The following is a 27,652-nucleotide window of genomic DNA, read 5'->3' as shown; positions in this document are numbered from 1 at the left end:
ATTATAATGTCGGAAATACTTTATCATTAGGAATAGCCATTGATAGGTAGCATACAGTTTTCCAGAGTGCCCTTACCAACATTAATACACAAGCCCAAGTAGAAACTGTTAACCAGATTATGGAAAAGTGTGGTAATATTCACTAGAATGAGTTTTGACTTACATGTCTTTACTCTCTCTCTCTCTCTCTCTCTCTCTCTCTCTCTCTCTCTCTCTCTCTCTCTCTCTTGTAACTGTAACAGTTTTAGTTGTTTCTTTTGGCAAAATATCTGACTGCTGTTGGTGCTGCAGGAAGGCGTGCCCTCACTCTCTTACTTAAAGGAGTTCTGAACTCGTAGTCTGTCAAACACAAAGACACGGCGCACAGAAGATTTCCTCCTCCAGTCTGTTTTGTCTCATTTCATCTGCCTCTGAACTGAGCGAGTTTGAACGAGCTGTTTCACAGGTATCTCTCTCTATATACAGCCATCTGGTCTTTGATTTATGACTTTATGTTGTTAACGATAACTTACTTTCAAACTTTTCTCCTGAGCAGTCTACTCTCAGATATAATGCCAAAAATAATGTGCTTTTATATCAAGAAAAGGAGACAGGTCATAACAAAATGTGCATTATTATGTCTTTGCTGTCTAGATTATGCAAACAATAGTCTAAAAGAGTGCCATCTTATGCATGATTTAAAAGACTGTGTTTTTAATGTTCATCTGTTTTCCTGAATGGATTTGGATTTTGGATTTTGGATATTATAAATATTATTCATTTATTTTGCACTTTGTGTCTGGAAGGGTTGTTTTTCCTCACATACAGTACATCATATATTATATCTGCTGTGATGCCCTGCAACATAGAGCTGTCAAACATCTGCCACAAATATGTGGTTCATGTCTAATCATGTAAAGCAAAGCATGTTTATACTAAAGCAACAGTAGGCTAATGTGTAAAGGAATGCATCACATTAACTTGGCTTAGTTTCAAATACAACTGGGTTTGTGTTCAAATTGAACTCTGTGAATGCTTTTATTCTGACGTCACATGAGAATGTCCCTTTGTGTTCCTTGTTTTGGTTGGAAATGACTGACCCCCAAGGCCCCGTTGCATCAGATCATAAGTGTAGCAGAGGGATGCTTACTGGATCTCCACCCTCCTGGAGGAAATTGTTAACCAGCGATGAATAGCACATTGGTATTTTCTGCTGCTAAAATCATGGGAGTGACGTAAGACCTACTTTTTTAACATTTGATCAGAATTGCCCCATCTGCACATGCAGGCACCCAAACATGTGCCAGGCCCAGAGGGAAGTCGTCTCTGAGTAGTTTGAATGTAATACGTAGGATGATGAAGCGATAAATCTCATATCATTGCAGGTTCAGCTGTCGGTCGTCTTATCGTCCACAACATGTCGCTCTAATTTCTGCACAGCTTGGTGAGAGTTGTATCTCCTCGTCTCACTGTGTTAGTTTACAGTGCATTGCAAACATTTCATAGTTCATTTATCCCGTTAATGGATGCAGTGAGAAGGTTGTGTTAATTTGTGTGGGTGTGTCTCTGTTTTTGCAATCTAAGTGTAACCTCAAACACATGGACCTCAATTCCACACATTCTTCCTCCTCTCCCCACATTATATCTTTTGGCACTGAGGCAGGTGCTGTGGTGGATTGCATCGTCATTTACTAAAGCAGTTTGGAGGTCCCACTCTGCAGTAAACTTTCACCCACCCACTGAGGTTTCCAAAATCTATGTGGAGACTTGCAGATGAGAGTATAAAAGTCCCTGTCCTATCTGCTTTATTGAATGCGATTTGGAGTTAGCAAACTGTGTTTAACTAACGGAATATACAGTAGTTGACATTGACATACTAAACAATGACGACATGTTTAGTATTACCTCACACATTACAGTTCTTTAAGGTTTCAGTCCTCCCTCTTTCCTGCATTTGGCCACACCTTGATTGATTACAATGATTAATTATTACTGTAGTAAATGTTGTTGTAATTACAATATAATTAGACGTTTGATTGTTCCATGGTTCACGCCAATTTCAGATTTAAACGTGTTTGGCAACGTGTGTGATCACTTGGAAAATGTGCTGCAAATATATAGCCTTTTGTAATTGTTAAGTATGAATTGGGAAAGAGTTCATGGTTTTACGAAAATTGTGTTTTGTGTGAAAATGTGTTTTGTGTGAAAGCAGTTAAAAAGTAATTCACAGTTTGGTCCACATGGACTTTAGTTTTGTTCACAGTGTGAAGAGTTTTTAAAATCCATGATAGCAAAATCAACAATGTGAAATGTAACATTGTGCTGCTCTGAAAGAAGAAACTACTCAAAGCTGAAACATGCGAACGAACACACAATGTAGTAGGCGTGTTTATCAGGTTGTTATGGATTTACTTTATGCACATTGTTTTGTTAAGCTTCTTCTGGGCTCGTCTGACGCACTATCCTGAGCTGCAGGAGGAGGAGGAGCTCCCACACCTACAAGGTTGTCTGGGATTTAGTGTCTTAACTTCATTGGCATAAGAATAAAGAGTGAAGTCATTGACAGTCCCACTATTGCTTCATCGGAGTCTGTTTGGTAACCAAATAACAATCACTGTTGCCAAGCTAGCTCTAAAGTGAGTCTTTGAAAGGTTTCAGTGGCTTTGTAGCTTTTTCTTGAAGCTATCATTTCTGCTAGAAAGTAACATCAGAGGGAAGTGAGCTAAGGCTCAGGAAAATGGGTGGAGGGAGAAAGTAAGATGGAAATAGGTTGGATTTGAATCACTGTGCCGTGAAGTTTAGCGGAATTCATGTGCAGATTCTTCAAAGAAATGTGACGCTTATCTTTGGTGGCAAAGCATAGTGGTGGTGGTTAAACACAGAAATTACATTTGTTTAATGGCACAGTTGTGAATCAAAGCACATTCTCACCCCCAGGAGGCTTTCACTAATTTAATAAATGAGATAATGTAATATTAAGCATCAGTGAATCAGCTCAGGATTAATCCTGAGAGAAAGAAGCCTTTCTGTCTAATGCCATTAGGGATTATTATCTGTGTGTACGCAGATCAAAATAACAAATAAGCATAGTTGTATGATTTGTTCTCTGTTTAGCAGCAGAAATAGTGGATAAATGACTATTTATGTGTTGTTTGTACTGTACAAGTGATCTTTATCATTCAAATCAGCAATGATCAGCTTCTTATGGGTTACATAATTATCATGTCAGAACAGTCAATTCAGTTTTACGTATTTATTTGTATCAATACCTTTTAGTTAAATGAACATATATGAGGGATATTAATATGACACTATAACAATACGTGTCTCTAAAAAGATCAAAGATTCCCAACCTGGGGTACTTAGGGGTAATACTGCACTTGCTAATGTAGAAAAGAACCCCACAATAAATCACCAATTTGATAAATACAAGAAGAAATCCAGATTGGATAACAACAAAACCCTTAATCTAGTATAGTATTCGTTTATTAGTCCCCGAGGGGAAAATGAGTTGCAGCACATCACAGAGGCATTTAAAAAGTTAAGACAATACATCACTGACAACAACATAGACACAGATAAAAATAAACAGACATAAGAAAATCAGATATCGGCAGACAAGGGGCCTATAGGCCCTCATTTGCGAAATAGGGGGGGACAGGGCCAGACCAGCTGGGTAAACAGTGCGTACTAGCCATCATTTATTCAGGAGTTTGATGGCTTGTGGGATCTAATAATCTATCATATCTGTAATCTGTCAAAAATACAAGGAGTAGTAAGTGGTTACCTCTTTTAAAGAAAAATACCTTAAGAACTTCACTCATATGTGGTGTTGTCTTTAATGAAATGGATGCATATTCAATGACAAAGCTTTAGATTTCCTCATTGTGTTTTACCTTTTTCTCAGGATGCCTGTATCGACGCGATCAATCAGAGACCGGTCTGCAGTGGGTCGGTTTCCTATGGTCACGTTTGGATTTGGGGAGGACACAGAGGAAGAAAAGGAAGCCTCAGAGGAAGACAATTCTGAGCAGGGAAATGCAGGCCAGACATGGCTGCGTAAAATCTGCCCGTGCTGCTGTCCCCAGCGAGATGACGTCGACATTACAGACACTTTGATTACAGTAACTGATGACCTGGATAAAGAGACAGACGATAAGAAGCCTGATGCTGGTGACAGCGAGCTTGATGGTAACTTATTTAATAAACAAAGTAAATACCAGCAGTGAGATGGACTCCACTCTTAAACAACTGTTCTTGTTTTGCAGAACTCCTCCTCAATGTGAAATCAATAGACCTGATGAAAGGCAAATCAGGGGAGAACCGCACACAGCACCACACCGACCTCTACCAAAGTGACGCCTTTATTATTCGCAGAGGACAGAATTTCCATATGTGGATTACTCTGTCTCGACCCTTTGACCCCAGCACTGACAAACTTCACCTCGATCTTAAAACAGGTTAGTCCGCGTTCTAGAAAGAAACCATGTACTGTTTGCTAATTGGAGATTTGAACACTGTAGTTCACTTTTACGACCCATAAAGTGTCCTTTGTTTTATGGTTATACATAGAAATAAGAAAATGTAAAGATAGACTTTCCCATCAACAAAATACATGAGTCCATTTTATACAGCAACAGTTCAGTCAGACAACTCACGTGTTTCTTTAACATGTTTATTAGAAGCAGCATATGAGTTTGGCGACTAGGCTCGGGCATCATCACTCCACAGATATACATAGCACGATGAGTGATGATCAGGGGCGGACTGGGGGGAAAAAGTGGCCCAGGGATTAATTGACAGACAGCCCACTTAATGCACGGCATGTATCGGCCGGCCGGCGACGAAAGTATGTTACTTAACAAAAAACCCTATGCATTTTATGTTATTTTGGACCATTATTCAAATAGTAATCACATTACCTGAGCCCTTGAGTTGCCTAGAGCACAATAGTTACAGCATATATTTAGTGATTTTAATGTTAACAGATCATTGATGCAATAACATTTGGACCCAATTTGCCTGACTTGACACATGGAATAAAACATGGGCGTAGGCAGCATCCTCAATGTGGGTAAGACAATTTAACAGGGGATGTGGGCAGGTGGTGGACCTAACCTCCTCTAGGGGGGTCCGGGGGAAGGTCCCCCGGGAAGATTTTTTTTTTTAAATGTTGAAGTTAAATGCATCAATCTAGTGCACACACTCCAGGGAGTGGCTGGAACACTGACAAATGTGGGCCGGTAGGATTTAGGCAAAAAAACGAGAAAAAAAAACCCAAGCCTACAGGTGGAAGCTGCACTCTAAAAACAAATGCCTTGGCTCAACAAATAAAATCAACGCAACAGTTTGAATCAATGTTTATTAAGTTAAGACAACTTCTAATGAAATTGTCTCAAAGCAACAAAGTTATTTGAGTTAGGGGAGAAGGCTTTTCCTCTACAATCAGAGGTGTTTTTAATTACCACTTACTTAATAATTGGTATTATAAACACAAGTTTTGAAGTTGATTACTCAAAAGATTAAGTTTTTCCACATGATTTAAAAGGAATTTTAAGTAGTATGTACTTAATTACCATCATTGTGAACACACGTTTTTAAGTTGACAACCATTTATAAATTAAGTTGCTCCAAATCTATTGTATTCAATAGTTTTTTTTCTTAGCTTTTTCATGTTTTTGCCTTTAAAGAAAGAAATTAATTGATTCCACAACAAAAATATTAGGCAATTCACTTTTTATTTTGAACTGCAGTTGTTTATTTCAACACATGATATTTCAATCAGGAGAGAATTCATTTTGTTTGAACATGTATTGGCACATGCCATACAGTAAGATAAGACACCTGAAATCACAGCTGACTGCAGGAGAGAGGAGAACCATTTTATAGTTTGTTTGCAGCACGTTGATTGGCTGCTGGAGAATGAGGTGAAATGTAATAGGTTAAAGAGAACGCCTGTGATGAGCTGATTATATGCAGCTGCAGAGTGAATGTATATACACCCAGTCTTCCTGAAAGAACTTGCGCTGAGCTTCATTTAAATCTTGAAAAAAAAGATAAATAACACAAATTTAAATTGCCCCACAAATAATAAATAAACACATTAGCCATATTACCATGGGACATGAGGACACAGCAAATACATGCTGCCATCACATTGAAGTTAGAGGCCTTTGCATATTTAAAACCAGTGCCAAATATGTAAAATCTGTAAAGTTTTTGTAAAACTACAGAAACAAACTCTCAATGGCCACCAATCTGCAGATCACACACATCAATTTTACAAAAGATGTATCAAAGATGTTTGCACTGTCTACAGTCATTATTTCAAACAGTATGAACACATTTAATGCAGAATGCTCATTCATTTGTTTCCCTCAACCACGATGGTTGCCATCGTATGGTCAGATCCTGGGTGGACCGGTCACTGATGAAGGCGATATTCATGTCCTTTTGAAGCACATTAAATAATAGGTTAGCGCATCAGAGATAATGAATTAAGTAATGCATACTTTTTAAATTGTCACTCTTAGCGAATTCAGAGCCATTATTACCAGCTGCTAAAGCAACGCTGGTATTGTTTTCACCTATTGAGTCTGCATGTGTGTGTCGTCATGGCAATGTGGTCCTGAAGGCACACAGAGGTGCTTTTGAGTACTTTGCCTAGTGTTTAAATGCATGTGGACAGATTTTGTCAATCACAACCGTGCAAGTTTTTTTCATATTTTTTGCAGGTTCCATACAATATGTGAACTGGTTAAGTGAAGAGCAGAAGCCACTTTTCAAATGTTACACAATCCTTTTCCCATGCCATTGCTGTCAACACCTATCCATGCTGAACGTTGCTAAGATATTATTGATTGGGGTGTGGCCAAAAGTGCAATATGCTTCAAAATGTAACTGACACTGTTTTTACACTGTGCCCATGGATTTTATGTTATTTCAAGATTTTGAATTACGTCACTAAACTCCTTGAAAAGGTCCTCTTCCTTTTCTCCAAGGTACACGACAAGGCAGCGGATGGCTATAGTTCTCTGCGTACTTCAATTGCATTGTGCTATTTTTGAAAAAGGAAAAAAAGAGAAATTACCTAAATTAATATATTCTGAACTGCCAACAACTTGCATTTCAATGACAACTCTAAATAACGATCCTACCTCAAGAAGCATGTCCTTGATCTGCTTCACCGAGATTCATTTTGAATAAAAAGCGATATCACAATAGTAACCAAAGTATTTTTACACTCACATTAGCCTCTACTACTTTGTATCCTCTCACAGAACTATTCACAGTTCAAAGGCTGCTAATGTTGGTCAAACAGCAATTTGCCTATACAGTGCAACTACAAGGCTATCTACTGTATTTGAATGACAAATGGTGGTGGTGGTGGTGCAGCAAGCAGCAGCGACGTAGAAGTAGCTGCAGCAATAGCAGCAGTAAGCAATGCATGGAGAGATATCTGGCAGGTTAAATAGAGCGGCATATTAAGGAGACTCTGTTTGGTTGGTTGCAGAGTGGTAAGGGGCGTTATGTATGAATGCAGCATAAGTGCTCGAGTTGACTGCCTGAACTAGCTCGCAGGCTTCGCCCCATTTATGAATACTAATTTGCTAGATATAGATTTCCCACATGAATGGCCTCTGATCTAGGAAAGCCAAGTGTGAAACTGGATGGAGGCAGTCCAGCCTGACCCTCGTGGAAACCTCTGCCGAGCTGCACATGATAATTAAGACCTCCCTCTTTAGGCAGTCAAAGCGTAAAGAGGATGGTGACGGTTTTAGAGCTCCAGGAGGAAACTAAATGAAGCAAGAAGTTTGAGGTTTAAACCGGTAATTTGGCTCCCTGTGTGTGTATTCAGATTGTGTAGCATTTGTGTGTGAGATGGATAGATTAGGAGGGAGAGTGAGAGGGAGTGAGAGATTTTTGGTTACTATTGCTATGGTAACAGTTGCTATGCTCCAGGGGAGAGAGTTTTTTTTTACGAATGCCGAATCCTCAGTCTTACTCTAACTAAAAATCCAGTCTGCAGACAATTTACCATTGATGCTGGCACACCAACTGCCTCTGTCTCTGCTGTCTCTCTCTATGTCTTTATGTCGAGAGGATGCAGACCAATATAGATCCTACAATTATAGATATAACACAAGTGAAGCTTGCAGAGAAGAATTACCCCGTCTCATGTACAGAGACTGTGAATCCATGAGAGGAAATCGTATTTTACCCCATGTACATTCCTTAACACTGAGGAAACATGCAAGGTTTAAAGAATGGTAGTTTTTTTTGCTAATTTGTATCAAAGTTTTTTTACAAGCTGTTGCTGCAAGGCAAGCCAAGTCTGTTTAAATAGCACCTTTCAACACAAAGGTTGCTTCAGTATATTGCTTCAAGCAGGAATTCAGGCTGTTGTTACCCGTGCCTTTGCACCCCTGCTGCACAGACAGCCTCCATTCAATTATGAAAAACTATCTGCAGGTCTTCACACATCCTTTGGGTTCACCCTCTAGGGAATGGGATGTATTCAGTATAAAGTTCATGAAACGTTGCTATTATTTTGATATTGCTTATGCACATGTAGAAAGCAAAGCGGAGGAAAGCGCCAACAAAAGTACCACAGTGATTGACAGTTTTACAATGGTTGTTTCATTCCTTTCCTTCAAGGCAGCTGCAGATTCCTATTTTCACACACAACCATTTGTCAGTCTGTACAAATGAAATCTTGAAATTGCATCATAGTTTAGACACGTGTAAGCCAAAAAAGACCAAGGCCACACCCAGTGAGGAAAGAGATAACAATCAGGGAGAGTTGTGAGTTTTCCTTACTCCCTTTAGAGGTGAATTTCTTAAACATAGAAAACACAGGGCCCATTAAAGATTTTAGTGTTTCTCTTTAAACCGAGGATGCAGATCCCCGCCTTAAACATTAGCATTGTTCATGCCAATGCAGGAACTGCAGCTAAACTTCTGCCAAGGATAACTGTTTGTAGCACAGCTGCACTGCTATTATAACATGTATGTGTGCGTGTATGTGTGCATATGCATATATCATGAAGCTCATCTGGAATCTTTGTATAGACTCTGTTTACCTAACAAGATAGGAATGCAGGTGTGGTTAAGATTGAGCGAGGCCTATTGAGGGGAAAAAACCTGTTTTACTTTTTTTTTTGGGGCATGTCATGAACACTAGATTTTCACCAACAGTCTCACAGCATTTCATGTTATAGTCACGAAATTAATCTATTGATTCGTGTTCACCAACACGATTTCTCCATTTTTTTCGTGTCATACAGAACAATATTAAAAGCAATGTAAATAATAACAATAAGAAGGAAAAACAGATACAAAAAAATACAGATGCCAGTATTCTGGGCACTGAGCCATTTCTTTTCCTCACAGACGGCAACAAAACTCCAACATTATACAATTTAAAATAAAAGGGTTAGGCTTAGGGAAAGATATTGAGTAAGACATTTTTGTTACGAACCACACAGCTTCTGGTATTCCAAGACCCGACTGGACAAAAAGACGTGGTGTAGGCACGACACTTATTACCAATAGAAATACATTGCTTTTAAAATCGTTCCGTGTGACACGAAAAAAAGGGGGAAATCGTGTTGGTGAACACTGCCACTGCGTCAGGCCGTTGTGTCCTTGGGCAAGACACTTCACCCGGATTTGCTCCTGTGGGTATTGTCCACAGTGCATGACCATTGCATGTATGTGTAATGTGTATTTGTGAAGCGCTTTGAGCATCTGGAAAAGTGCTATAATAAATATAAGGAATTAGATTAATTTCGTGACTATAACACGAAATGCCGTGAGACTGGGTTGTTTCCACTTCTTCATTGACATGTCTTCTTTTCCTTTCTCAGGGCCGCTGCCAACAGTGTCAAAAGGAACCCATGTAATCGTCCCTTTGGTGGAGGAGTTGGAGGGCAATCGTTGGGAGGCTTCAATTGTGAGTCAGGATGACAAAAGGATGAAGCTGTCTGTGAATTCTCTCCCCACGGCGCTCATTGGCCGATATCAAATAATAGTGGAGACACATTGTGCAAACGGCCAGGCAGTTTCTACACATGACCCTGCTAATGACATCCTTATGCTGTTCAACCCCTGGTGTGAAGGTAAATATGGGATTACAAAAATAAAGCATCTAAGACACACATGGTATATGTTTGTCAGGTTAATATACTACAAAGGGTATTAAAACTAGCAGAAAGACATTACAATACAGTCATATAACCATGAAGTAAAGGTATAAAATGTTATTTAGTTTGTTTAAGAGGTGCTTATTGGTTGATTTTGTGAAATGCTGGGCTAGTTGTTTCCCAGTTTAAGTCTTTATACTAAGCTATGCTAATAGACTAGCCTAATACAGTTATGTGAAATATGTTGCCATAATACATTTAATTAAAGTCAACGTTTCAGTTTTTTCAGTGTATTTAACAGACAGACAGACCATAATCTTCTCATCTCACTATTCATATGAAAGCAAATACCTCTACGTTCCCAATATGTCTAACTATTCCTCTAAGAAAAAACCCAACCAAGAAGAACAAATGGGTTTTTTATGCCATTTACTCTGAAATACATAATAGGACAATTTCAGCCTCAATAAATTCCCCTGTCGGGCTTTTGATCTCGACATGGCTACAACAGTGTTCATTTTTTAAGAAATGTCTACTCTCTGACTGTCTACACATTATCGTGAATACTACTGGACCTGTCTGCCAATAATTATTTTGTCCACTTTTATGACTACATGTAGGTATCTCTATGTTCTTGTTCTGTCAATGACTGCTGACAAATGGCTAGACTAAAGAAAAGCCTCTCTTACAGTAGATCTGCACTCTCCTAAGTGCTTTTTGTTCTAGTTTAAATGTCTAAGTTACATTTAAAAATCATATACAATTGTGAGATGTATACAAAAATCTAAAGTTATTGATACTTTGTACTTGTTCACTGTCAGATGACACAGTGTTCATGGATGCTGAAGACGAGAGGCAGGAATATGTCCTGAATGATATCGGAAAAATCTACTATGGCACCATGGATCAAATTGGAGTGCGGACCTGGGACTATGGACAGGTGAGGGGGTTGTTCGATCTTTAAGTGTTTTGTTAATAGACTAAGCAGTAGAAACTTAATTGCTCTCTGTTTCGCTTTCAGTTCCAAGATGGGATTCTTGCTGCTTGTATCTTTGTCCTGGAAAAGAGTGGAACTCCTCCGTCAGGGTGGGGAGACCCGATTAATGTGGTGCGAGTGGTCTCAGCCATGGTGAGACTGCGTTTACTCTTTTTAACAATTGAAAAGTTCTAACATTTGGCAAGATGACTAAGCCTTATATTAGCTACTTAGTTAACGAGAATCAACTCAGTGAACAACAGATACCAAGGATGCTGGCTGATGAAGAAGACGAAGTAAGCTAAGTAGCCAAACACTTAGCAGTACAGATAAATGTGGGCTCACTATTTGGCAAGCAACCGGTCACAGTTGCCCTGTTTATGTCATGTCTTATAAAAGCTTATTCATGATTTATAAAGTGTTCACAACCTAATTAATAAATCAATTACAAACTATTCGTAAACCCTTTATAAGGGTAGTCTTATTGTAAGTGGTACCAAACAATCTGAAGTGTTACTGTGTTCATGTTCCTGCCAAATGGAAAACTTGGTTTAAAAAAACAACAACCCAATATTTCACTTATCCAGATCAACTCCCCAGATGACCTAGGTGTCGTGGAAGGAGACTGGTCTGGAAACTATTCGGCTGGGACTAGTCCAACAGTTTGGAGTGGAAGTGTGGAAATCCTGAAGGAATATCATAAAAACAATGGAAACCCTGTTAAGTATGGCCAATGCTGGGTCTTTGCTGGAGTATTCACCACAGGTGAGCGGACAGTTTTTCTTTTCCTATCACCATTTCATGAGACATGTGTTTGTGTATGTGTGTAACAGACAGGGAGATTCAAACAGATATTGACGACTGGTGCTGTATATTTTCAGTCTTACGCTGTTTAGGCATTCCCGGTCGAACTGTGACCAACTTCAGCTCAGCTCATGACACAGACGTCTCCTTGACAACAGACGTATACCTGGACGAGAGCCTGGAGCCTATGGAGCTCCTCAATGCTGACTCTATCTGGTATGTCCTGTCACCATCACTGTGATGCTGCCTCATCTTGGCAGGTTTCACTCTGTAGTTTAAACCAGCACTTGGTAACCTTTTCTTAGTAATTTGTTGTGATATTTGCTAAAACGATATCCTGACACTAGAGCAAGTGACAAATAATCTGTAAAAAAAAACGTCATTCCCCCTTCCACAATGTTACTAAAAAAATGTATGGTAATTGTAAGATTCCACTGTGTCAAATTAAATCAACAAACAGGACCAATGAGTCTGTTTCTCAATGTCGTGAACTCCGATCTAAATGGCAAACTGCTGATCCAATATCAAAACAAGGTTTTCATATAGTTTATTTCTTACTTGTTAAATGTTGCCACAAAGTGTACTGTGAAGCTGTAAATGAAAGTTTGTACCCCACATTTGATCAACACTGCCTTTTTTGAAAGTTTGAGGAGTCCATGAGCAGCGCCCTCTACGGTAGAAAGGAACCTGATTATTTCTAGATCTGTCTCATGAACTCAGTGCCAGTTCCAACAAATACGACAAAAGTTATTTTTATTAAATTAGCCAAATGTAGATTTATGAAGCCTGACCTTTAAGTATTTTTATGAAGGAACTTCCATGTGTGGAACGATGCCTGGATGGCGCGTCCAGACTTGCCTGCAGGCAACGGAGGCTGGCAAGCTGTGGACGCCACGCCTCAGGAGACGAGCCAGGGCACCTTCCGCTGTGGCCCGGCGTCTCTCACTGCAGTACGCAATGGACAGGTCTTCCTGAAACATGACATCCCATTTGTGTTCGCTGAGGTTTGTGGAATATGTTTTTTACTTTGGGAGCAGTGTGTAGGATTAAGGAGGATTTATAAATAGATGGGAAATATTTTGGGATGCACGATATTGGTTTTTTGAAACCGATACCGATAACTTCCTGCTTCTCCAGACCGATAATAAAAAAAAATGTACGTCACTAATTATTTTAACGCGATTAACGCATGTGTATTTTTTTTCCTTGGCCTCCCCGTAGTTTCAGAGCGCATTGAGTTTAAAATACCATCTACAAGCTGATGCCGACAGCCCCGCTCCTGCTGCCCGCTTGTGGCAGACCACACTTCCACGCTCACCGGCAGGCACCGACTGGCCATCTGGAGGACCGGGAGGGTGTGTGTATGGGTGGCACGAGCGAGCGAGAGAGAGACCTTACGTGCATTGTTGTTGTTAGCATCTGGTGCTAGCTAGCTGCGCTAACAGATATAAGGAACTGTTTAAATGAAAACAGAGGAGCGACATTTCGCCACAACTGCGCCGAGCACTTGACTTTATGCAGGAAGCAGACAGTGGGACATTGTACGAAAAGTCAGCACACTCGGCACGGATCGTGCGCACCATGATTGCAGCGTCCAGGCAGCTCCGGTTCGAGCATATGCCTAGAGTTGCATAACTGGCAAACTTCTTGCCTTTTTCAAAAGCCTCGTCGATAGATAAAAGCCCCGGTGCCTTTGCAGCTGGCTTTGGATTTGCCGCTAGTTTAGCAGCGCAGGTGTCTTCGTACGCTTTTAACACACCATCGTAGCGATGGCGATGTTTCAGGTGACTGATCAGGTTCGAAGTATTGTAGCTCGTTGCCTTTTTCCCTCCTCGTGGAACTTCTGCATTACATTTGTTACAAATAGCAAGCGAACTTTCCAACTCTGAAACTTTGAAATAGTCCCATACCACCGACGACATGTTTGTTTACTGTCCTGGCTTCACGGCCGCCCACCATTTACGTCACAGCCAGGCATGAGTTAGGGAGCGCTGGATGTGTGAAGAACTCCCCTCTTCCTAAACCACCAATACCACAGTACTGGCAAAACGGGAGGAGCCGAGTGAAAAACAAGCGCCCCTCATCCCAATCCACCGCAGTATTTTTTTCTTTTTTTGTACCCAAAAAATATATTGTATATTATCGGGGCTATTAATACTTGTATCGGGTTTATCGGGATGACGTCATAATTCCTAATATCGGACCGATAATTATCGGGCCGATAAATATCGTGCATCCCTAGAAATATTATATTCCTGATTATGTGTTCATTAGTGTTAATTCACCTGGAACTAAGAATAGGTGTGTTCATTGGCTTAAAATGAGCCCTTCACCTCTAGATAGTAGATCCCTTTTCCAGAGTCTGTCATGTTGCAGCACCATGTTTAGTTACCCAGAATGGACGAACCAAACACTGGCCTCAGAGAGAGCTTTTCGTGTTTTACGTTACCTGAAGGCCATCGAAGGTTCACCGACCCATTTAAAGGGGTATTTACAATCTGCAACCTCAGAGCTAGATGACACTCATTTCTAGAGGAGCACCCTAGATATTCTGTCTGCACTTCCATAAAGTTCAGTTTTCCCTAACATACTAAACCTACATGAGTGCTGTAGGTTAAACATCTGATATTTAAGTTGTTGTTTCATGTTGACAGATTATCAGTGTTGGGTGTAACGCGTTACAAAAGTAACAGAGTTACAGTAATGTATTACATTACTTCGTTACAGCAAAAAGTAACGCATTACTAATGAAATTTAGGTAATATACTACCCGTTACAATTCTCAGTAACGCAGTTACAACCCATTTTACGAGCTGTTTGCGAGATGTTGCACCTGCTTCCACTTGCGTTTGTAGAGGTCACTGTATTTGAAGTCACCAGGAGGTATTGATGGAATGCCAACCTTCTGGGTTAGAAGGGTAGCTGGTGTTAAGATGATAGGAAAGCTTGGGTGGGTGGACACTGGGATGAGAGGTCTTGTGTTCACAATGGCTGTCACCTCTGGTTGCGGCGCAAGCTTAGCCTTGCCGAACAGAAATCCAAGTTTACTTTTGCCTTCTGCATCTGTTACTTTAATGTAGGCTACAGCTGCTATGGCTTGTGTAGAGGTATCGCAGAAAATGCAAAGCTCCCTGTGTGTTGAACTGCTCAGGGGGATGGCAGTGTATGTCCTTGGAATGCGGACGTGTTCCAGATCTTTGATAGAGTCTTTCCACTCACACCAGTCTTTAAGCTTCTTTTCAGGAAGGGGTTCGTCCCACTCGCAGGCCTCCATTGTAAGCTCTCTTAGCAGGGCTCTACCTTTAATGCTGACTGGAGCTTCAAAACCAAGCGGGTCGTAGAGGCTATTTAAGGTCGATAACACCCCTCTGCGAGTGTAAGGTTTCTCTGCCCTGGACATCTGGAAGGTGAACTCGTCAGTGGTAACGTCCCAGCTTATTCCTAGACTTCGTAACATGGGTGGAAAGTCTGCTCCAAGATCGAGGTCTTTTAAGCCTTTTGCAAGATCCTCTTTTGGAAAGGCTTTCCTCACTTCGATGCTGTTAGAAGCTATCTTGTGCAGTTTTAAGTTGGATGCAGCTAGCGTTTCTTGGACCACCTTGAGAGCTGCAACGGCCTCATTTCCCGATGGAAATGAGATGAGACCATCGTCAACATAGAAGTGATGCTCAACTAGGTGTTTCGATTGAAAGTCACTTCCTTCTTGGTCTTTGGATGCCTTTCTGAGCGCGTAGTTTGCCACGGCAGGTGATGGACTGTTCCCGAAGACGTGCACTCTCATGCGGTACTCTACTATGGGTTGCTCCAAGTCGTTGTTCCGGTGCCAAAGGAAGCGTAAGAAGTTCCTGTGATCTTCTCGTACCAAGAAGCAATAGAACATCTGCTTGATGTCAGTAGTTACTGCCACTCGCTCTTCGCGGAACCGTATAAGGACACCCAGCAGGCTGTTGAGATTGGGGCCTGTGAGAAGGACATCATTTAAAGACACTCCATGGTGTTGAGTGCTCGAGTCCAAGACCACCCTGATTTGTTCTGGCTTATGAGGGTGATAAACCCCAAATAAGGGAAGATACCAGCATTCCTCATGTTCTTTGAGTGGGTGTGCCGGTTCTGCATGACCGCTGACAAATATGTTTTCCATAAAGTCCACAAAGTGTTGTCTTGTTTCAGGTCGCTTCTTCAGCGTGCGACGAACTGAGGAGAGGCGTTGACTTGCTTGCTGTTTGTTGCTGGGGAGACGTGGTCTTGGAGAGCGGAAGGGCAACGGAGCCACCCAGCTGCTTAAGTCATCTTGGTAGACTTCCTTCTCCATTATCTGCAGGAAGGTTCTTTCTTCTATGGAGTAGGCAGGTTTCTCGTCTGCGCTAGTAGACTAAAAGACTGTATCTCCCATGGTGTCTGCCTTAGAGTCCATCCTGTCGCGGTCTTGGCAATCAAAACTTTCCTTTACCGGCATGCTGTTTTGACATGGAAGGAAGTAGCTTGGTCTTCCATTTTCCAAGATGTTTGTCTTGAGAACATTTACATGTCCGGGGTTGTGAGCCCCGCAAAGACAGACATCACCAACAATATCCCAACCCAGAGCTAACTTCTGTGCGAATGGAGCATTTAGGGGCCCGTTGCGCTGCTCGAGCACCTTGTGGGTCTGAATAACATCTCTTCCAAGTAGCAACAGAATATCAGCCTTTGGATCGAGTGCTGGGATCTCTGTAGCAAAATCCTTGAGATGTGGATGATAGTGAGCGGCTTCAGGAGTTGGTATTTCGTTTCGATTGTCAGGAAGCATGTCACATTCGATAAGCGTGGGCAAAGCCAGACTGGATTGGCCATCTGCTGATGCCACTATGAAATGACTCGCTCTTCTCCCAGTCACCTTTGAAACACCTGCACACGTCTTAAGAGTGTATGGAGAAGAGTTTTTGTCGATCCCGAAGATATCGAAGAAGGAAGATCTAGCCAGAGACCTGTTGCTTTGATCGTCCAAGATAACATAAGCTCTGAGTCGCTTGTCATAGTGATCCTTTGGATAGACATCAACGAGGCAAATCTTGGCACATGAGTGTCCACCGATCTTATTTCCACACACCTGTGTGCATGTAGAGGTGACAATGGGTGAAGCTGAGCCTTGCTCCCCGCCGTGATCAAAGGCAGGTCCTGCACACCTGTGTGTCACCCATGGTGCAGGACCAGCGTGGAGAGCACTGATATGTGAGTTACTTTCACATTCTGAACAGTGGATTTCCATCTTACAGTTCTTTGCTTGATGGGTGGAAGAAGCACAGCATTGGAAACATATATGATGTTGTCTCAGATAAGCCTTCCGTTCTTCCAGAGACTTCTCCCGGAATAACCTGCATTTTTTGAGTGGATGAGGTTTTTTGTGAATGGGACACTCTTTGCTTGGGTCTGTAATGGTTTTTTGAGCATTTGTCGTGTTTTTCCAGATGCTTGTCTGCTTTGAAGGTCGTGAAGGTGGGTGGAACCATAGACATGAAACTGGGGTCATTTCTCATTTTGGCCTCATCTTTAATGAAGGTGGCAAAGACCGAAAATGGAGGGAATGACACAGGATAATCGCGTTTGTATCTGGTTCCGTGCGTCATCCATTTCTCTTGCAGGCCAAATTATAGTTTATCATCTATGGGATGGATTCCACATGCCGTGTCGAGGTACAGCAATCCTGGTATGTGTCCTTCGCTCTTAGCAGAGTCAATCTCTACAGTAGGTCACCAAGGTCCCGTAGCAGATGAGGCTCCTTGTTGGTAATTCTGGGGAACTGTTCTAGCCTATCAAACATAGCCTTTTCTAAGGGCTCAGGAGATCCATAACACTCTTGAAGTCTCTCCCACACTTTGTTCAGACCGAGGGAAGGGTAGTTAATATGCACTGCTTTGAGGCGTTTTGCATGTTGTGAGGATTTGTTGCCTAACCACTTAGTCAACAAGTCAAGCTCTTCACTAGCTGTTAGATGTAGACCTTGAATGGCATTTTCAAATGAGGATTTCCATGCCCAGTAGTCACTTGGCTTGTCGTTAAACCTTGTAAGACCTCCAGTGAGCAACTCATGTCTAGCTAGACATCTGGGAAGGTCAGAAATACTTGAGGTTTCTTGTGAGTGAATCAGAGGACTTGACCATTGTGGTTGTTCATGCACTGCAAAGCTCTTAGGTAGCTGAGATGCTCTGTCGTTTGCGTTGTTCTTGCAAGGCAGCAACGTGTATGGAGATCTCGGGTCAGGCATTTCAACTTCCTGCTTTAGTTGGTTAAATGTGAAGTCCGTTGGAGCCTCGTTAGGCTTCAGGGCTGCATGTGGAGTTGATTTCTCATTTTGGAGAAATTGGTCATTCACATACTCGCTTGTGCGTTCTAATGGGTGAAATGTCTGTGGGAAGCGAACGCTTATGCGGTCTTCTTCTATTTCGCTTGCCGCATCCTCGTACACATTAGCTTCAGCGAGAGCTGCCTCTGCATCGCGTTCCTGATGAAGCGCTTCCAATGTAGCCTCCAGACGTGTTTCTTCCACTCTGTGATCTGCTTGTTTTACTCTCAATTCGATTTCCTTTTGAGCATAGGCCGCTCTGGCTCGTGCTGCCTCCGCTCTAGCCCGTGCATTGACCGCAGCCAAGATGGCCGATGACTTACTGGAGCCCTTTGATGATTTTGATGCGTGAGTGTGGACTGATTCATTATCTCCTGGCTGAGACATGTTTAGTTTCTTAGGGAAGACTGACGTGTGTATCCACCTGATACTTTGATGATGTAGACGAATCTGCTTTTTTACTGTTCTGCCCTCACTGTCGTTATGAGTACAGATATGCAGACAGATAACTCCTCGACAAGTGTTTATCTTCTTTAATAAGATGTTTACATCCACAAGACAACAGAGTAAAACTGAAAGAAACACAATATACATTGAAATTAGACATTTAGCTGTGATGCAGAAATATATAATACAACGGTTAATTACGTCACTCACAAACATCACAAAATATGCATATCAAATGTTTACATGCAAAAATGCTGTGTAATACACACTACAAAACATGTGCTAACCATACATCAAACACCAATGAATAGCAATCTACTTAAACATTGAAACCTCAAAATAATCGTTGATATCCTCTTAAGAATACGTACAAAAGCCAAAAATACTTACAAGCAATGCTTTCAACAACATAGCAAAGAAGGATGGATGCAGATTCAAACAATGATTTTCTCCTCTCTGTCCCTTTCAACCACGACTCACATGTGGGTATCACTTCCTGTGTTTTTAATGTAAGTCTTTGCCATTGGCTGGTACCAGAGCTATTTAATAGAAGAGTTACGACACCGGAAGTCCAAAAACGGTTATCGTCACGTGGTTCATGTAGACGAGGGATCGTTCCCCGGAAGTTCATGGCGGGCAATGTGAATGCATTGATAACAGGAGATAGAACTACGATTTTTGGTAATTATTAGTGAATAAAGGTTTTGATTTGCAATATTTATACAACAAATCGATATGTGTATGTATTTACATCAATATGTTTTAAAAAATAAAATATAATTTGCTAATATTAAGTGATATTAGGATTAGTGTGAACAGCTAGTTTACATGTTACTAACAGTGCCTTGGTTAAAGAGCCTGTTGCTGTTTATTTATAGCTTTGAATTCTTTCAAACCAATATTATCTTCTTAAACTTGTATGGTAGTCAGGAGCATCACTTTCTAATGTTTATTGATATATTTAGAGGGAGGGGATCTAAAGTAATGCTTTAAAATTCAGATTGGATTCATTTCTACCATTTTCTTAAATTCATGGTAGTTTCAGTAATCCCCTGGTAATTGAGGACACAAGTTATCTAAATGACTAATGTCGTCTTTATGGCTTTCAGAAAGGACAGGAGACCGACAGGATATGATGATGATGATGATGTTAAATGTGTTGCTTTAGGAACATCCATTGCAAATACATGGAATTCAATAAACATAGAAGAGCATATCATGCAGTTTGTCGGTGCCTTTTCCTCCGTGTTGTCCTGGTTTGCTGTGCTGCCTCCTAGTCGCCACCATGGTTTGCTGTGCTGCCTGGGGATGCTCAAATCGCTCAGAGAAAGGAGTACGAATATACGGCTTCCCCACTGACACAGAGCGGAGGAAAAAATGGCTGGCTCAAGTCAGCAGGAGCAATTTCACGACCAACAGCAACAAAATATGTGATTTATATACAAACACTGCATTTGCACTTTTTCACAAAACGAAAACCACACCATTGGGGAAGCTTAATGTTTTGTTTAATACAAAAAAACAGGGAAAGGCTTGAAAAACACAGAGTTGAGACTCAGGGTGCGGGGTGAGGCTCTCAGTGCAGGTATTCAGGCTCCATTGAATCCCCTCTGGTTCTTGTGCTGAAAGAGGGAGTAACAGACAGGAGAAAGGGTTATACACACCTATATAGCACACCTATTGCCTTGGGGAGATAAGGTGTTTACTTATATAAAACAGTAGTATTAAACGTACCTTGTGTTTTCACTCTCACTTAAGTCCCTCTCCCTTTGCCATCAATCCAGAATCAGCTGAGCTGCAACATTATACATAATCACAAGGACACAATATGGCTCTACTAAAAACACTCACTCTTACACGCACCAAAGTTATATTTATCTAATATTTAACTCCCTCCACCCCCGCATACAATCCCGTTTAGAAGCCGCTCTTCTCTAATTCAACATGTTGGACGAAATGACATAGAGAGAACGGAATTTACAATTAAAAGGCTGTTCAACGTGTGTTGCTAACTTGCTTCGGTATGCTAGCTTAATCTGTTATCTGTAAACGTTCCCTAAATCTACTAATTTAGGGATAATCCACTGACATCCTTTAATACACATGTTCATTTGAATCAGATGTACTGATAATATCCGCAATATACATCTTTAAACTTCTTCTTACCTTTAAAAGTCCGTCACGAACGGTGTATTATGCTGCAACTCCACAGCTCTGCCAGCCTTGGCGCTAACTTCCGGGGAACGATTGAGAGGCTCCACGATCCGCCATTGCTGTAAAAAAGTGGTCCATTGGAGTGAACGGAGATGTCGTAACTCTTCTATTAAATGGGTCTGGCTGGTACTAACAAAAGAAGAAGAAACTAAAAGTAACAGCACCACCTGCTGGCTGGAATAAGACAGCATCTTAGACAGCACACTGGATGTATAATGAGCTGCACTAAACTACATTTTAGCATTTAAAATACCTAGCCATTCTTTTGCGGTTATTTTGGTAAAGTAACTCAAAAGTAATATAAAAATAGTGTAACTCATTACAATTCAAAGACAGTAATATTGTAATGTAACTTATTACTTAAAAAAGACAGTAATAAGTCATATGTACTTTATTACATTTTGGAAGTAACTTGCCCAACACTGCAGATTATGCATGTACTGTGTAGCTATCATAAGCCATATGGCATACATCAAAACGCTGCATGACGTTTCCCATCTGTTCAAGGCTTTATTTTGTCTCTCTCTCTTCCTCATGCTCTGTCTGCTTTCAGGTGAATAGCGATAAAATCTACTGGCAGAAGAACACAGATGGGACCTTCAGTCAAATCTACAGTGAGAAAAAGGTTGTGGGCCACTTTATCAGCACAAAGGCTGTTGGTACTGATGAACGCATGGATATCACACACCTTTACAAACACCCCGAAGGTAACATCAAACAAAATCCACACACTAAAAAGCTTAACAGGTTAAAAGAGATAAAGTACTCAATGTAAAGAATACAAATCCTTTGTCAAAAATAATTTCACCAAGGTTATAATACTGCATTAATTGTCTATTGAATTAATTGAATTCTTTGGTCATTCTCAGGCACAGAGATGGAACGTATTGCTGTGGAGACAGCATGTAGCTATGGCTCCAAAGCGGAGGCCTATACCTATACCAAGTCACAGGATGTCTCTGTAGAAGTCACCATGGATGGTGAAGGTCCTAAAATGGGAGAAGACGCAGAGCTTACAATTATATTGCGAAACAGCAGCTCAGAGGAACGAAAGCTCATCCTGCACAGCCAGGTGGCAGTCATGTACTATACCGGGGTCCACAAGGCAACAGTCAAAAAGGACACGACAGACTTGGACTTGATGCCCAATGAAGGTACGTGAAGTTTAATTTAGATTTTGGCACGCAGAGTTTCCTAAAGGCGTTTACAGGTTTTTTTTACAATAAAAAAACAGCAAAGAATAGCAACAAGTATTACTACAAACATGTTAACTGGTTAGCTTACCATAGCACAAAGATTGGATATATATTACATATAGACCCCCAAATATAAGTAATTTACACTTGAAGAAATAATATAAGACATAAATGTTTTGTACACTTTGATTTTCATTCAGATACAACAAACGGATGTTATTATCTTAAGACAGAGCCATGCTAGCTGTTGCCTTCCTGTCTTTGTGCTAAGCTAACTGGCTGTTTGTAGCTTTATATTTACTGTAAAGATCTGAGCATTGGAATTCCCATTTCACTTGAAGAAAGAAAGCAACAAATATTTTATTTACAATGTTAGTCAATACAACGCTCTAAAACAAAAATAATAACGCAAGGTAGAGGACGGGAAATGAACTTCAAACATACTTTGCCAACAACTTCTGTCTACAGAAAAACATTTGGAGTGGACCATGGAATATAAAGACTACAAGGACCAACTGGTAGACCAGGCCGCCCTGATGCTGACGCTGACCGGCAGGGTCAAGGAAACTCAGCAGGTCCTGGCCACACAGTTCAATTTCCGGCTCAGGACCCCAGACCTCATCCTGAAGGTAACCCAAACTAATTATTAAAGGGGCCCTATTATGCTTGGGGTTTTCCCTTTCCTGTTGTGTGTTATAAAGGTTTTTAATGCATATGAATGGTCTGCAAAGGCTCAAACCCCAAAGTTTCCGCCCAGAGTATGTTTTATTCGATTTTATTGCTTTGTTGTTCGCCCACACAGCCCATCGGGAAAGCGGTGGTAGGAGAGAAGATGGCAGTGGAGATTTCCTTTACAAACCCACTAACACAGGTGTTGAAAGCTGTGATATTCCATGTGGAAGGACTGGGCCTCCTTACCACTCGAAAGATTCATTTCGGGTAAGAACGGAAAATGTACCTCTATATTGTGTTCAGCTATTCTTTAACTACCTTGTCTATCTTTCTCTTTTGTGATTGCCACTGTCATTTCCTGTCCTTCCCTCAGAGATATTGGCAGTCGTGCCACCGTGTCACTGACTGAGCACTTCGTATCCACACTCCCCGGGCCGAGGAAATTACTGGCTTCATTGGACTGCAAGCAGCTCACACAGGTTCATGGTGTGACCGGCATCACTGTGGATGAAAAAAGCAATGGCGCTTTATAGTAATTTGAAAACTAGGACACTTCAACACTGAATGTTTTAAGATAACAATTTGTCCATGTCATTTATGGAAAGTTTAAATGAACAGAAGTATGACACGGAAACTTTATTTTGCATTATAATTCAAAATGACCGATGACCACAGAGAGACAACCACTTATAAAAACATGTACGATAAATATACGAAAACCAGGGGAGAGTGGGGTAAGTTGAGCCATTTTTTAGTTATGCTGTCCTCTAAGCAAGGACAAATGACACATAGTAAAAATGAAAACACACACCTATAATTCAGGATGTCTCCTATCAATGGCAATGATAAGAATTAATATTTGATCAAGGGCAGTGAAAATATTACTTCTTAAAAAAAAAAGTTTTGTGGCTCAACTTGCCCCAGTGTAGGGGTAAGTTGATCCAGGTCAGGGGGTAAGTTGAACCACGGTTCAAACTTGGGCATATCTGTTCAAACCTGGGCATACCTACAACAAATCTTAAAGGTAACTATACACAATAAATAACAAACCAAATACAAGCTTAGTTTTTCAAATATTTTTAATATAAATTTCGATTGAATTGATTGATTTTTTAACATGTTAAAAGGAAAAGTAATCATACAAATGGTGATACAATTGCATACATCTTACCAATCAAAGACAGGGTAAATTCAACTTTAAATGTAGCCTACAATGAGCTCTTATTATCAACTTGGCCTACTTTCATTCATTTCTCCATTGAAAAACTGGCTCAACTTACCCCAAGGCCTATGGTTCACTTTACCCCATAGCCACCATTTTAGAAAAAATAGCCTAGCATTAAAATTCAGAGTCATATTTGACTTAATGATTCACATGGTTTAATACACTGCTAACACATCAACATATACAATATAAGTGTTTAAACCTGGATACTTTTTTTTTGACATGACAGCCGATATAGCTGACATCTAGAAAATGTACTTTGACAAGCAAAAAACGTTTTTTTCTAAAAATGTTTACTTACCAGAACACAATGAGGATCTCTCTTTCACAGGCAAGGAGAAATGGGAGGAGCTTGCATAATTTATGGTCACGTGATTACAACTATAAGGCGTTGCTTGGTTACAGGGGTGGTTCAACTTACCCACTGGCTCAACTTACCCCTCTCTCCCTATAAGCTTACACCAAGCTTATTATATCGTCGTGCAGAGGTCGTGTGGACAGTGTGGCAGCTTAAATGAAAGAAATGTATATATTTTTTTAAATCATCTACGTTAAGATCATGCTTTATATTTATACATTTGATATATATTGTATGTGTTTACTTGCCCTGTGTTTAAAATAAGACTTGTTTATTTAAAAAAATGAATACTGCTTCAAATGCTTTTGTGTTATTTAAACAAAACGTATCACAAAGTCTGGTGACGTTTTTTGTATTTCCTAACCATTTGTTTCTGATTTCCCGTGCTAATGTTTGGTTAGAGAAGTATATTTAAGATGTATGTTTATAAGGAGTCTGTATTCATGAAGTGGAATCTAGGAGAGCTCATCACAGATTTTCTGTACCCACTTCAAAATCTGGAAACAAAGTCAGTGACACAGAATGATTGCATTTGTTTGACTGCTTTTGGGGATTACCCTAAAGACATGCCGGTCAATTTTAGCATAAAGGTGCATAGAGCAGCGCTCCAATATTATGGAAACAAGAGGAAATAAATTGGAAACAATTTGATCTTACTGACAGGTCAAAACATCTCCACATCACATCCATCTTCTTTTTTATTTACCCAATTTCCTTCCAAATACAGTTCACAGGCTGATGCAAATTATGATTGCATATAAGAGGCAATAAGTCAAGGAAACAATATTTTTGTCTCAAACTGTTGGTGTTTTCTGACAAGCAATGTTTGGTGTGCAATTTGTTTTTCTTACTCTGGAGTAAGAAAAATCCCGTTCTCTTTTTCTTTCTCAAGCACATAATAAACAGAGAGGAGAAAAATTCAGAGCAAATTCTCTCCACCTAGCAGCCGCAGTTCGCTGGTTCGTTTTATGTTTACAAGGGGGCAGTTAACGTATGACATTTCCAAAACTATAATCCTATCATATAAAATGATGTGTGTGCCCACTTTTCAAGCCAGCCTCCAGTGCACAAGGTATTTTTAAATAAAATAATACTTTCATCCTTCTCTCACGATAGTTTGCTGTGCTAAGATAAATGGGCATCTACATTGGTAAACAAGACACACCTACATGTTTGTCGTAGAAAGATAAATGGGCCACTCTCTTTAGAAATTCACCTGCTGGAAAAGTGTAATAAATAAAGTTAATGATGACTGTTGCATTTAGGTGCAAAACACTGTGTCTGTGTGTCAGTCAGCACAAAAGCAGTGACCTGGTACTAAAGGAATACAGCCGGAGTGAAGATCGAATTACACCGTGCAAGTGTTCCTCTGCACCTGTTTTGATTTGTGAAAAAAAAAATGCAGAGAAACACCTGCACGATGTAATTCAATGCTGTAGAATCACATTACAACGTAATGCAGTCTGCAAAACAACAACAATATTGATCATTAAGCTGAAGCATCACTTCTCAGGAACAGATTAGCAACAACACAAATAATTATTGTTGCGTAAGTTTCACAGCGTTATTAATAATTAGTACAGAATTTTTGTATTGCTTACTCTTTTTTCTGCTCACTCTTTGCATCTTCATAGCACATACATGTATACAGGAAAAGGTCTTAACAAGCAAGTGGTATTTTATTTTATTTCGCAGCAGGATGCACAATAACAAGATTGCAGCAATGTCTTATGCTTGAAGAACTACTGTAGGTCCATACAACACTGGAATTGTTCAATGACCATATCATCAGATTTTCTTGAGGGGTAACTGTGGCTGCAAGGTAATGCTGTCACGATTCTCATGTAATGTCACGATCTGTGTGTTGTGTTTTGTCTTGTCTAGATCTGTCTTTGGTTTTCTGTCTGCGTTGTGTCTTGTCTAGATCTGTCTTTGGTTTTCTGTCTGCGTTGTGTTTTGTCTTGTTTAGATCTGTCTGTGGTTCCCTGTCAGTTTCCCTGGTGTGTCTAATTTACCCGATTGTGTTCACCTGGTGTCCCTGTGTTCTATTTCGTCCCTACTGACCGCCAGAGGCGGTGCTTTAGCACCGCCTCTGGCGGTCATCCGGGACTCATAGAACCGTAGTTACAGCCGTAACTATCGTTTCCTCCTCCCTCCTCACCTGTGTCTTGTTTGTATGATTAGTCTTGTGTGTATTTAAGTTCTGGTTTTTCTGTCTGTCTTTGTCGGTTCGTCTTTTGTTGGTGACTGAGTTCACCGGTGAGTGTTCTGTTAAGTTCATTATCCTTGAAATAAAGGTTTATCAGAGTTATCTGCATTTGGGTCCTGCTTCCTTCACTCAAACCGTGACAAATGCGATTGTCCTTCAATTGGAAGGTTGTGGGTCAGATCCCAGCCGTTGCAGTCAACGCAGTTGCGCTTTGAGGGGTCATAATGACTGGATAAAGCGCTATATAAATACAGTCCATATGTCATTCATGTCCTGCTGTAATAAATCAAGTAAAGTAATCAAATACTGACTGGATTTTCTATATAAATATTGGTCATCAATGTTTCACATCTGAGGGCCAGGCAGGTTATGGGCAACAAAAGATAAAAAGCAAGAATCCAGAAGCTTCAAAGGTAATAGCAATGGGCTGCATTTCATTAAACTAAAAGCACTCAGTGAATGTCTTCAACAAGGCTGCTCTAAGTACTTTATTTAAAATAAAAGAATGTGTAGATCTGTATTAAATATAGATAAAGATTCACATTACTGCAGATCTTTCTAAAACACATCCATCCCTGCTCTGTACAACCATGAATAGTTATAGATATCTGACTCATGAACAAGGACATGCCAGATCAAGGCCAGATCAACAGCACATGTTTTCCCAAAGCACAATAACAACATTTGCATAATGTTGTACTTCGGCCATTGGAATAATTTGTTCTTAACTAACCCTAGCAGCTTGCAGTTTTTAGATTGTACTTATCTTTATAATTTAACATTGGCTTCTGGTTAGTCAATCACCATGCTGATTGATGAAACCTAAGGGTTGGGTTTCCCATTTTGTCAGGTTGGAGCAACAGACCCTCAAAAATATATTTGTGAATACCTGCTCATGACCAAGGATTTAAAGCCATTCAAAATCATTTCACACAAAAAAATAACACGTTCTATTTTGGCCCATTATATCCTCCAGAGGGAATTTCATTGAAATGTGTTAAGTAGTCGTGAGGCAGACACCTCTTTCAGAGTTAATTAAGCTCTCAAGTTTGACACACATAGTTGTGCTGATTACTGTGAGTGGCTTCCTCTGGTTTGAGTTTGGTGT

The 27,652-nt window shown here is 40.4% G+C and overlaps 1 protein-coding gene and 1 long non-coding RNA gene across 2 annotated transcripts in view; one reads left to right on the top strand and one right to left on the bottom strand.

The window, feature by feature from the left end:
- The first annotated feature begins 357 nt into the window (after positions 1–357).
- Positions 358–26,646, top strand: LOC117445775 (protein-glutamine gamma-glutamyltransferase K-like). The gene is made up of 14 exons (XM_034081637.2): positions 358–445; positions 3,887–4,170; positions 4,248–4,439; positions 9,849–10,100; positions 10,946–11,064; positions 11,146–11,253; positions 11,688–11,865; positions 11,982–12,120; positions 12,716–12,908; positions 21,438–21,591; positions 21,754–22,038; positions 22,549–22,709; positions 22,883–23,019; positions 23,126–26,646. The coding sequence occupies exons 2-14, from the start codon at positions 3,888–3,890 to the stop codon at positions 23,283–23,285; spliced, it is 2,361 nt and encodes a 786-aa protein (XP_033937528.1). The 5' UTR covers positions 358–445; position 3,887; the 3' UTR covers positions 23,286–26,646.
- The window catches only part of LOC139433704 (uncharacterized), a 25,869-nt gene continuing 18,426 nt past the window's right edge, over positions 20,210–27,652 (bottom strand). The window contains exons 2-4 of the long non-coding RNA XR_011643092.1: positions 20,837–20,943; positions 20,405–20,460; positions 20,210–20,292 (exon numbers count right to left, since the gene is read on the bottom strand). This is a non-coding gene — a long non-coding RNA (uncharacterized lncRNA). The remainder of the gene's footprint in view (positions 20,293–20,404; positions 20,461–20,836; positions 20,944–27,652) is intronic.

This window comes from Pseudochaenichthys georgianus, chromosome 4 (genome assembly GCF_902827115.2).
Source record: "Pseudochaenichthys georgianus chromosome 4, fPseGeo1.2, whole genome shotgun sequence".
NCBI lineage: Eukaryota > Metazoa > Chordata > Actinopteri > Perciformes > Channichthyidae > Pseudochaenichthys > Pseudochaenichthys georgianus.
The sequence above is the reverse complement of the archived record's forward strand: the minus strand, read 5'-3'. Positions and strand labels throughout refer to the sequence as shown.